This window comes from Primulina eburnea, chromosome 8, assembly GCF_022965805.1.
Source record: "Primulina eburnea isolate SZY01 chromosome 8, ASM2296580v1, whole genome shotgun sequence".
In the NCBI taxonomy this organism is placed as follows: Eukaryota; Viridiplantae; Streptophyta; class Magnoliopsida; order Lamiales; family Gesneriaceae; genus Primulina; species Primulina eburnea.
This window is the reverse complement of record NC_133108.1, coordinates 44540825-44553535: the sequence shown is the minus strand read 5'-3', so window position 1 is coordinate 44553535 and position 12711 is coordinate 44540825. Positions and strand designations below refer to the sequence as shown.

General features: G+C 36.3%; 2 protein-coding genes across 3 annotated transcripts; both read right to left on the bottom strand.

The window, feature by feature from the left end:
- Positions 1-1002: 1002 nt before the first annotated feature.
- LOC140840214 (uncharacterized) lies at positions 1003-4973 on the bottom strand. The gene is made up of 8 exons (XM_073207424.1): positions 4810-4973; positions 4442-4735; positions 3154-3353; positions 2703-3053; positions 2417-2617; positions 2203-2273; positions 1825-1964; positions 1003-1682 (listed from the first exon to the last, which is right to left on the bottom strand). Exons 1-8 carry the CDS (start codon positions 4847-4849, stop codon positions 1360-1362), a joined length of 1620 nt encoding a protein of 539 aa, XP_073063525.1. The 5' UTR covers positions 4850-4973; the 3' UTR covers positions 1003-1359.
- A 493-nt stretch (positions 4974-5466) lies between these two features.
- On the bottom strand, positions 5467-12547 carry LOC140840213 (transcription factor EMB1444-like). Of its 2 annotated transcripts, none has more exons than XM_073207423.1 (11): positions 11496-12547; positions 11156-11317; positions 10769-10853; positions 10062-10103; positions 9199-9258; positions 8452-8568; positions 7189-8334; positions 7001-7102; positions 6465-6602; positions 6149-6274; positions 5467-5880 (listed from the first exon to the last, which is right to left on the bottom strand). In XM_073207423.1, the coding sequence occupies exons 1-11, from the start codon at positions 11588-11590 to the stop codon at positions 5806-5808; spliced, it is 2148 nt and encodes a 715-aa protein (XP_073063524.1). In that variant the 5' UTR covers positions 11591-12547; the 3' UTR covers positions 5467-5805. The 2 variants fall into 2 exon arrangements, with proteins under 2 accessions (XP_073063524.1, XP_073063523.1); XM_073207422.1 differs by having other exon boundaries at positions 5468-5886.
- Between the last annotated feature and the right edge of the window lie 164 nt (positions 12548-12711).

The following is a 12711-nucleotide window of genomic DNA, read 5'->3' as shown; positions in this document are numbered from 1 at the left end:
CTTGACCATTGAGAGACAAAAGCTAGGAGGTTCATTTTCCAAAATATTTAGATTAACATAGAAAATAATATTCCGAAACTCACCGATAATTAATGTTTTAATTAAAGTAGAGTGTAGTTTGAAGAGGAGGCAAATCTTCAAAGTCCAAACCTTAATATAGGGATCGATATCTAATTTAGTATTAACATTTAGGATGCCTTATTGAGAGATGTAATGAAAGGGATGTTTTTGTTTTTGTTCATCAAGAAAATTGGACATGACTTCGAGCTTTGAATACACATAAAAATTTGCGTAAGACGGTTTCACGAATCAATTTTGTAAAACAGATATTCTATTAAAGTCACTCACGAAAAATATCACTTTTTATGCCAAAAGTATTATTTTGATTGATCCGTTTCACAAATAAAGATATGTGATATCGTCTCATAGACAAATCAACATATTCAATGATTAACAAGCTGTTAGGCTTATGTTAGAATATATTTTAGGATGAAAGATTTTTAATATATATATATATATATATATATATATATATATATATATATATATATATAAATTGGCTTGTAAATCAAGCATTCTATTTTTATTAAGATTTGCTGTTATAATTACAAGTTTCGTATTAAAAATTAGGGTATTTTTTTACGAAAAATATAGTTTTCGTCTGATTTGGGCCTCAAAAGAGCTTCTTTACATAGATTTTCGCTTAAAATTTGAGATTAGACATTGCTTCGCTTCATGATATATACAAGAAGAGTGAGTCTATGAGACCGTCTCACGGATCATAATCTGTGAGACGGATCAACTTTATCTATATTCGCAATAAAAAATAATACTCTTAACATAAAAAATAATACTTTTTCATGGGTGACCCAAATAAAAGATCTGTCTCACAAATATGACTCATGAGACAGTCTCACACAAATTTTTGTCATACAAAAAAATTGAATCTAATCTATTAACATCCATTTATGTATGGAATGGATCCAAGATGAGTTTAATAACTTGTCAAGTTTCTTTTGACTATAGATGGGGGAAACATGTGGCCGCATAAAATTTGACTATAATTTTGCCTTCAAATTTGTCGTGTTTTGCATCAATTTCAACAAAACACTCGTTCTTCTAGGCAGATTTGATGAACCAAGTCCCATCATTCCCAAAGATGTCCTTCCTCTGTTTTAGGAATTGAATTACATCTCTATATTCGTTTCTTTTCTCATCGTTTCATCGAAAAGAACATCAAGGATCGTTGGCCTGAGAGAATGGTTCATGGGCGTGACTAATCGGAAAAAGGGCGAAAAAATCGATACATTATACTGTTGAAGATGATGCAAAAAAAGGAGACTATTGTGTTTATATTCGTCAAAAAGTTCCATCATTCAAAGAAGGCAAGCCTTTAAGAACATCCCTCAGGGCATAGTAATGGCTATCACATTTGTGATCTGAAAGTATGTTGCTAGAAAGCAGAATCCTCTGAAAATGTTCGCCTGGGTTTCTCCTCAACAACGTGAAATACTCGCTGTGTCTGTTGTTTCTTTCAGCATCCATGTTCCGTTTTAAATAATACACAGTACCTGGTACAAACAGATCATCGGCTAAGTTGTGCGGTGCTCCCCCGTGTTTTACAAGATTCGAAGCAAGACTGACACTGGGAACCGTAGGAACTTTCTTTTTTATATCCATATCTGCATATTTTGATTAACTCCCAGATGTTAAGACAATCTCATATTTTCATCAAAAAAAACAAACATGTGTTGCATACGATAACGGGAAATGTAGGAACTACAAATTTGCTTTCAGAAGTGCACATATATATACAAAACGTACCCGAATTATCCGTCTGCCCTCTGAATTTGGCGTATTCAGCAAGCTTTCGAGCTACATCTTGCACAGATGAGACGACCTGTTTTGCATTGGTAACCAGGTCTATGACTCCTTTCCAATCTTCTCTTTTAAATACACTGACCCTGCCAAAAGTGAAGCAAAGAGCTCAGCAACTATTGTCATTACAAATCAAAAACCCAGCCCAAAATTATTATTACAATCAGTAACCTCATCACACCAAAAGATTGAGATTTTTCCAGGGAAATAACAAATAATTAAGAATTTCTAATTACCACATTGAATTATATTGAAAGATTGTCGGAAATCAAAAGTTTCTGATTTTTCCTTGTCTGTCACGAAGAATGATGCCTGCAAACTTACCAATCAGTTTCAACAATTTCGTTCCTCAGTCTCGATAAAGAAGCTACATTTAGTCTCGGTATTATATCATCCTGCAGCAACAAAAAAAGTCGAGTCATCCCAAATCCAATTTTTTAAAGAAAAGCAGTAAAAATGTTTTAAACAATAAATAAACAAAGGGATTACTTTATAAATTCAAAAGAAAAGACAAATTAAATGGCAAGTTAGAACTTACCTGCATTACCACAGTCGTTACAAAATTGGAGCAACTTTCAGCAAGCTCTTTGGAGACACAAGGTGGAGTGGCATATCCAACAGCATCAATTATATCAGGGTGGAACCCCAGCTCCTTAAAAGACTTCTCACGTAGCATAATAGCAAGCAGAGACGCGGTTGCACCTCCCAGGGAATGACCCACGAGCCTTAATTTAAAACCCTGTTGATTCATTAGTACCACTAAAACAGCCATATGAAATTCTTGACCCAGAAAGAAAATCGTAACAACAAAGTTTTCAAGGCACCTTGTGCTTCTCAAGGCATTTCCTTAATGTATCTATTTCATGAGTTAGAAACCAACGAGCAGCCTCAGCTGTGCCAAAGTGGGTTGAATAGCCTTCAAATGTGATTTCTTCGTGGCCGGAAGAAATGATATCGGTGACGAGGTCATAGACAGTGTGAGTTCCACGAATGCCAAGAATCACGAGTTTCTTCCGCTTGTCGATTCCTACATAATATCCAGGTCTCAACACGCTAGAATTTTTTACAAACTTCACAATGTTATTTTCTCGGATCATGCTATGCCTAGCAAGACCAGTTGCATTATCTTTATAAGCTCCCTTTGCTAGTTCTGTGTGGTAGATGAGATCCTGAACCTAAATCAACAAGCACATTATTTTATAAGAATTATTGAATAAAAAAAATGGTCAAAGATAATTTTATGATGCCAAGAACAAAAACGGTTTTGATCATTACAATGGCCTCCGAAGAGATAAGTTCACCCTTCACATCCTCCGTAGCACCTGTAGATGCTTGCTGAAGATATATGAGATACAACCCAACAGTAAGATCACTCAGACTCCAATCCTGTATTCCAAGCTTACTCCTTTGTATACTGGCAAAAATTTCCGAAAGTGATCTATCTGTGGGTGGAGGTTTATATACATTTCCGTTTCCTGAAAAAAAAAAAACATATTTCATTTCCATTTGGGAAATATGGATAACGATTAATTCTGCACGGTTATAATAAACATGCTTTATAAAAATTCAAACAAGAAATGAGAACCAAGAGATCGGGGAGAAAAAGCAGCTACTCTTACATGCATACATCCACACACACACACACATCATAATAATGCTCTCTTATCTATATTACACCTCCTAAATCCCTTGGAAACCATATGCTTCCAGCAGGCAGATGAAGGTTGGGTAAGTAGCTGATAGCGACTTTTAAATGAACTTCTCTTCCAGGAAAATTTGTCAACTTTCAATCTTCCACCAATGAAAAATGGATGACAAAATCCTTTTATGAATATGACTATTCATTCTTCCATAGGCAGTGTAGTCTAGTATCATTTCCATATCCATGTCTCCTAGTCCTAGTTCCGATCATCCGAATCCACACGAAACTGGTTTTTCTAAGTAAGTGGAATGAAAGTTGAGCAAATGATTTACCATTTCGTTCAATGATTCACCGCCATTGTTTACTCAACAAAAGATGCCATTTCGATTGAACATAACTACTGTATCTGAATGTTCAGCGGTCTGGAACCTCATAGGGAAGAGGAAAGATGTCGGGCTCCAACTAAGCAACCCCGTGGCTGCCAAGTGCTACGCCCTTAATAGGCAAACGGTTTAATGAGATTCAAGGGAATGAAACAAGGCTCTTTGTTATTTCATACATCGCCAGAAAAAAGAGTAAAATCTAAATACAACCAACAACAAAAAGACTTATGTCGTTAATAAATCGAGGCTTGTCCTGTCAATTCGAAATAATTAGGATTTGAGATAATTTCAAGCTTAGCCCCATCCCCCATTCATCCTTTTTAAGGCCAAGCCCGGCTCCATTATTGATGCTACCCACAGGCAACTTAAATTCCAATCCAAATTTCAAGTCACAAAAAAGCTTAACTCCCCATATAAATGCAAATTACAGAACATGCAACAGATTAACCATGCTTAAAACCCAAATGGCAAACAAATTATTAAGAAAAATCTAAGCTTTTCTGCAAATTCGTCCAAAAATAGGATAAAACAGACGAACCTGTCGGAATAGCCCACTTCCACAACTGTAAAGCGGGATCCAGAGCTTTAGCAATCCAAGCAATATCCGGCTTCCATTTATTATTATAAATGCTAAAATCATCCTCCTCTGAAATATACCTGCTAATTCCCGAATCATAATTTACGGGGCTTTTATCCAACTTGTCAATATCCTTTCTTCCTTTGAATTCATCATCATCTGCCTTCGACCACTGGAAGCGGTTCGCAATACAGCTGTACACGCATTTCTTGTAAAAACCATCCTTCTTAAAAAACCGAATGCTTCTATTAAAATCTGCAAGAAAAGGAGAGTTAAATTACCCGTTAAAAATTATGAATTCATTTGATTTGATTAAGAAGAGAACAGACCCACGATGTTGAAGAACTGTTTGATGGGCAATTCAAACATTTCACGGTCGGTGCTTCGAAGAAATGCGGAGACACGTACGTTTAATTTTGTGCCAGAGTGCTCCACGAGGCGGAGGCGATGGTGTATGATAAAACTTGAGTATATGGATTATTGTCATACAATCTTTATATCTCGTCCTAAATTTCAGATTTGGGTGTCATCATGCGAGTTATTTTTTAAGAAGTATTGTCCAACTTTGAGATAAAATAATTCATTTTTTTAGTACTCCAAATTGTAGTATGCATATTTTCATTTCATATATTTGTTTGTAAGATGAAGAGTATATTTGTCATAGTGTATAAATTTTTAAATCAACATTTTACTTATACATATAAAAATAATATTAAATATTTCTTTTTTCAAAGAACATCCATTTTTATAAATATAAAATAAATTTATTAGCACCTTGAATAGTTATGTTTTCCCTTTCTTCATCTCTAGATTGAGGTTGGGATCGATATTTGAGTGCGAAGTCTAATCTGTAAAGAGCAGTATGTATGTACCGAGCACTTTCGAACTTCGGGGTATGAAAATTAGTTCTGGAAATCAGACTCTGCTTAAATATGACACTATTATGTTAGTGTTTACAATATTTGTAGTAGTCAGACGTTCTATTTTACTTGTTCTTGCTTGTTTGGCTTACTCGAATATTTCGTTTTCTGTTACATCAGTCATCCTCAACAAAGACACAAGAAACTTTTTTAGAAGAAATCTCACTCAAACTAATAAGAGAATAAATAATTCATCTGTCAAAACAAGCTACATCTGACAAAAATGAGGAAACAAAAACCAGATATTGGAAGTGACGAAGAAAATACAATCAGTTGAGAGTGGTCATAGTGAAGAAGCATCGAAAATAAATTCCCACCGTCGACAGCTGACTCGAGAGGTTGAATTTGAAGTGAATGGATCATGAACTGCTTTTCAACATAACCAATGCTTAGAGAAACAGGAGACTAACTAGAAGTCTTAGATTGCAAAATCTGCATCAGAGACCATAAAACATCCATCCGGTGCATGCTTTTGTTGTTCTGTCCCTAGGCAGGTAATGCTACTATTAGAAACTGAACGAATAAGAGAGAAGTGTGTACATAACAAAAGAAACTTCACGAGTTTCTGATCATCAAAGACAACGCATAGAAGTCTTGGATTCTAGATCTCCATATTCAAATAATTAGCAACTGTCTTTATCAATTTTTTTTTACACTTCAGTTACTTCACCAAATGGAATGCCACTTCGGGAAAAATGCCAGACGTGAATCAATTCCCTGAATATATCAGTTATAGTAAGATTTATACCTCAACCACGAAGCACATCCAGGTCTTATTTCCACATGCTTGTGAAACACCTTTCAGAATAGTTAAACCCAAACTTCTGATGGTTTCTGCAATATCGAGAAACTGGCTGCACCGTTCACACATCATCTACATAAATAAAAGAGGATGATGGTGAAGATTAGAAGATAAAAAAAATTATAGAATGTGTTTCTTGTCTGGCACATTCAACTCTTGCCATACTCTCTTAGATAAAAAAAACCCATTTGATTGTTTGAAACGATGGAACTCTCGTTGTCGGTTGCTGAAACTATGGGTAGCTATTGAAACGTTTTGGTACCTCAACAAGCATTTGCCCATGCATATTTATGTTTTCCACTATTATCGGGCAAACTTTGGAGTTATTTCCCACTTCCACGGCCCAGCTCGAACCCTGCTCACTTGAAAATCTTCGCATATCTGTGTTCTTGTCAAGCAACTGCGAAATCACGCATTTGTTCTTAGATTAAAACAGATCACAAATAGCATGGAACGAATTTAACCCAGTTGTGGATGAATTTTTGGCTATCTACTCATAGTCCAGTTGTGGATGAATTTTTGGCTATCTACTCATAGTTTCAATAGAATTGCATGCCAAAGATGCAAACATGTGTGATAACATCTTTGTGTGGTGGAAGTTCTCCTTAGCAATCATATCGTGCTCTTTCCATTGCAAAGAATTATTTTTATAAATTCTATCACCAAATTAAGTTGTTAAGCAGTTGTTTGAGGTCACAGGCAGTATAAGTGAACCTCAATATTATGTGCCCAAGTCCCACTCGTTAGTAAATAGGAATTCCAACCTACTGGATGGATTGAGCAATATTAAATCCTTACCTGCGATGCAGAGTATTTATGCAGCTTCTCCGCAAGCTTAGTGATGCTTTGCAAAAAAAGCATATGTTTGATTGTTCTCTCAAGAAGTGAATCAATACTGCACTGTGTCATTTAGAAGTTTCAGCACATATTATACTGAAAATAAAAAGAAACGCTTCAAAATCAGGGAAAAAAAGTATGGACATCACCTTTGTTCCACTAGGAACAAGCTCTCGCAACTCCTTTATTCGATCTTGGATCAATTGCCTGTCCCTTGGCCTTGGCCTAGAATTTTCACCAGTCCTGGTTCTCTTTTTATTCATCTTAACTGGTTCTCGCGGCTTTTCCAAGGGTTCACTCCCTCTGCTAGAGCTGGGCGACAAAAGACCTTTCAAAGACTCGATACCAAATGGCACTGAGTTCAAGCTACTTGATGTGGCTCGATCAAATGAATAGCATGTGGAACTAATGGTACCAACACTTGTGCAAGGTGTTCTTTCAGTAGAAAAGAAACTCTCCTCAGTCTCTTGGCATGATTTCACACTGTTTGCATCATTTTCTCTACGACTAACTTCGGCCACCAATGCATCCAAAAGGTGCATATCAGGGTTCTCCATCAGCAAACTGCTACTGCTCATTCCCTCAGGATTTTCAATAGCCATATCAGAGTGATTTTTTTCTTCTTCCCAGACAAAGTTATTCTGCTTTCTAAAAGAGGGTCCCAATGCTTCATACAATTCATAGCCAGTACAAAAACTGAAAGGAGAAAGATGCGTCTCAAAAGTACTAAACTTGCTTTGTAATTCTAGATTGCTCTTGAAGTCTGGATTCAACTGCTCACTTGGAGTTTCTGGAACATAAAATTCACTTCGATCCTGAAATGTTAGAGAATCGAGATTTTCCAAAGGAAGGCATGATAAATTCATCTGATGACAATCAGTCGGTAGAGTGGCATCATATAAATACGAGTATTCACCCTTGACATTCTTCACAGCTGGCAGATTCAAGATTTCTTCTCTTTTTCCCAAATCCTTGAGGTCATATGTTTCTTCTCCACACTTAATCTCACAAAAAGATACCATTGCTTCTTGTCTTTGCTGCCTAGTAAGAATACTTTGAGAACTTGAGGGAAGTGAAATTTCATTCCCCGGTTTTGAGCATTCAGCTCTTTCACCCATCTTCATTTTAAGTGTTACAGAGCCTCCCGATAGAGAAGAAATAGATGCGTGATTATTCCCTATGGATGAACATATTTGAGTACACAAACCCGTCCCATCCTCATGAACAGAGCTGTCCAATTTCATTTTGTGGTCATGAATTCCTGCTGAATTCGGAATTACCGCACAGACATCTGACTGACAAGTCATGTAACAGCATTCAAGAGAGGAAAATGAGTTTACCTACTTTATATGTACATACAAGTGGATATATCAAAAGTGTAATAAAACGAGAGAAGAGAAAGAGACACTCACCAAACAAGAATTTTCTAAGGTGCTATGAAGTGAGCTGGAAATACCACCGGCTAAAGAATCTTGCAGATCAGAAAAAACATTTCTGATGTGGTTGATAAATTTCAAATCCTCGGTGATCTGATCAGCTCAAACATAAAAATGAACGTAATTTCCATATCAGGAGAACTGGACTAGGATTAAGGCATTAACAATTAGAGATCCCTTTATATAAGTATAAACTAAGCGCTTATTTAATGTCATCATCCAGACAATCAATGATAATGGCTGAAAATATCATGCGGAACTCAGAAATTTTGGAGCTTATTTCGTCGTGCCTGTCCGTTTCTTTAGGTTTTAAATGTAAAGGTTCAATTGTTACTATCTTGCACAAACAAATGTCAACCAAAGGAAAAAAGTATTTATTTATCAACTCGTTCAACTGAAGCATACACAATGATGAAGGATAGAGCAAACAAGATCTACCTCACTTTCTCAAAATCAAGCAACACATTGAAATTGACATAGGACACCATGACATCAAGCACAAATGACCTCATGGCATCTGTAATTAGAACACATATCTAAGAACATACCTTATCTATCAAAAAATTTTATCAAAAGAAAACATAAGTTGCTTCATTGGCTGTGCTACCAATACAAAGCACTATCAGCCAATTAGTGCATGTAATTGTTCGATTTTTCCAGTGTGGCAAGCATAAAAAAAATCATAAGGAGATAACAGAACTATCGAGTTAGCTACTGACATACTTTATGCAGAGAACCAAGTTGTATGACTCCATGTGGAATAACTGCCACAACTGCAATGGTCTGCAAGACAAGAAATCCTCCATCATGATCACGCCTCAACAAAAAATCCGAAGAAACTCAAGGTTAATATATACAGCATATGTTCAGAAGCTGCTTTCCAAAGGAAACAAAATGGCAAGTAGAATTTCAAAGGACATGAGATTTCACTTGCTCTTTCTTAATAAATAAATAGCAGATTTATACAAACACCGAGAAATCAATTTTGTCTTGGTGTGATGAAAAGGGAAGAACAAAGAAGTGAAAATAAATTAATAGCAAAATGTGATGATATTAGCAAAGAATTAGCTCGGCTGATTTCCTCTACCATTTTCATCAGGCTGTAACTGAGGTTGCAAATATATTCTTAACAATGTATAGATTCAGATGGGTACTTATCGAGCTCGAGCCGGTTTGAAAATGAGTTTACCTAAGCAACAAGGCTGATTATTTTTATCATTGATCAGGACTTCACAACTGGTCATGTAATTTTAACTACTTTAATAGCTCAAAATTCAAGCTCGAGCCACAAGCACTATTAGTTGAGCTCCAACACAACAATTTTATACTCATGTACAGAACACTCTCAAATCAAACATGGATACAGCTTCAACACCAAGTTCAAATATTTCCTCAGTATTCTTCCCAGGTTGTTCATGTGTAGCCCTGACCATTGCCATGAAGGACATATTTTTGGAAGCTTCCTAGCATAAGTTTAGTTTTTACTCTGTTTCTAATGGGTGATTTTTTGTTTCCACTTATCAATGGAATAATCACATAAGCATTGATAGTATAAAATAGAAGCAAATAGGATGATATAGATTCACCTTAATGCCAGCTGAAAAGTGATTTTGCCATCCATCAAAAGGCTGGACAGCATAAACGTTTTCAATTAGAATGAGCGAAAAGGCACTACGTAATTGCAATAAAGAAACAAAAAGTTTCACACCATTCATCAACACTTTTATTGCCATATCTCCCTTTTAGACTTAGTTTCGCATACCAAAGTCTCTTCTACTGAGATGAAAATAACCACGGTATTCTGTACCAAAATTCTCATATTTAAACAAAAATTCATAAACACGAGACCCTTCCTGCGATTACCGCAATCAAAGCACCCCTAGCCTAGTATAAAAAACTCAAGGGCCCCATATATTGCAAAATGGAAAAGTCTAACACCAGGTGCAACAATCACAGTGTGCTTTTAGTCTTTCTCACAAAAATGTGATTGGGGGACCAAATATAGGACACTTAACCAGGTGAACTATAACAATGATAATTACACTAGGAATTACCAAATTCTTAAGCAATTAACAACTACTTCAGTTATAACCACAATATGTCTCAACTAACAAGCTAGATTTTGGCATAATCACACAACAACTAAAAAACAACGTAAGCCTTACTATTTTCTTGAACAATAACCATCAGTTTGGTACTTGATGCCACAACAAGAATTAATTAAATTGTGTAAATAGATCTATTCCATAAATGAATCATTTCAACATTGTTAAAAACAAAAAAGATTCCTGACTTCCGATGTGGAGAAAGAACCAGCAACTTGTGTATCTGAGTATATCCATGAATGCTTCCCAGAAACTGCCACCTGTCCAACAATCCTGCGCAAATAGAAAAGATAAGAAAAATCAAATATAACAAACATTTGTGCGTCTTCCCATAAACAAATCGTTAAAAAAAGGAAGTTAAAGAAATCATTGGTTTCTACATATTTCAGTCATACAACACTGATCCTCATAGACATACTGATGTTGCCACAAGCATTAGCTACAATAATAGTCAGTTTTATCTACAGATAAAAAACAAAAACAAACACAAGTCAAAAAACGAAAAAAAAAGCCGGTAAAACATGGATATGAGGAAATTTAGTGGATATGCTAAAAATGTTATGAACAAGCCATACCCTTCTCCGAGAGAATATACTTGATATGACATCTTCGACATGGCTAATCCCAACGGATCATGTGAATAAAGCTCATAATTCAAGCTGCGAGGGGTCTCCATGAAAAATTTCCTATCTGGGTGTAGATTGATGTCATAATAGGCATCCTCCCAAGTCAATATCCTGCATAAATTTGCAGGCGTAAAAGCTGTTAAAATTAATAAATAAAGAACCAATTTACGATGGGTCACCGCTCGCTACCCATGAAAATCCTTTAACAGGCCGACAACTATCAGTAATGGTGATTTTATTGTATCAAAAAATCATGAAAGTCAGGCCAGATACTAATAATGGCACTCACATCTGTTCTTGGTACTCGAGCTTCCAGAAAATTGCATATTCCCAGCCAGTGTTAAAACAAAGGCCCCTTAGCATCAGCTGCAATTGGCTTTCCATCTTTCCTCCTCCCGGCAAACAAAAATCCTAACCTCAAAACCCAATTCTAAACGGAAAGAAACCCATAAAATCTCTATGTTCAACCCCGTCTTTGAAGTACAATTCCTGATCTTAGCTCCCCCTGTAAGATCCTCTACCGGCTTGTTTCCTTCTCACCCGTCTCTTGATTACAGGACCCACCGTTGGCAGCAGCATTTTATCACCCTTCTCCATCTTCTACACACTAACCCAAGCGCCAAGCAACAATCAAACTAAAGCTTCTGTCTCACTAAAATACAACAACAAAAAAAACCAGCACAAAACTCCAGGAAAACACCATTCATATCCCACCCTTCAAGCAATTTTCCATATTTGATCACACTTCAACCTGAATACATCTCACAGAAACCCTCAGAGTGACCTTTACCGAAATTCCTCACAGAAGAGCAACAAAACCAACCACAGCCTTACACAATTCACCACAACCAGAAGACTCCCAACTCCAAGAAACTAAAAAAGATTCGGAAACCCTTCTAAAACACTCAATCTAACGAACAAAGAAAGTTAAAAAAACAGCTATCTATCGTATATCAAACGAAATTGAGCAGTCCATCGCAGTTCCTTTCCGTTGAAAAACTTTCAGCTTCCAGAATACAAATAACTCAAGAGACAAGTTCAAAACAAGAACTCGAAATCCTTTACCAGTAAACTGTTTCAGAACAGTACCACCGAAACTCAGCATAGAAACGATGGGCAACGAATCCGTTTGCTGCCATTTGAGTTCCGATCACCAATATCAAGCACAAATCACAACATCCCAGAGGAGAAGAGAACTCGAAAAAAGACAAGCCTTTTACGTTAAAAGGATAAACAATAAAAAGTCGGGTTTCAAACAGAAAGATGACAACTTGATAAATCTCTTCAAACTCAGAGATTTGCTATTTATATACAAAGAAAGTGTGCAGCTTTTGTCGACGCTACAGTTGACAACGTTGCTTTCTAATCTTCTCCTTGGCGCGCCGCGCTCACTATGCCGCAATTTACTTTGCGCCGCATATTGTTAAATGTCCATTATACCCCGTAATATTTTTCGTTTTTCCCTTTTACTTGTTAATAATGATAATTAAGCGTCATAAATATGA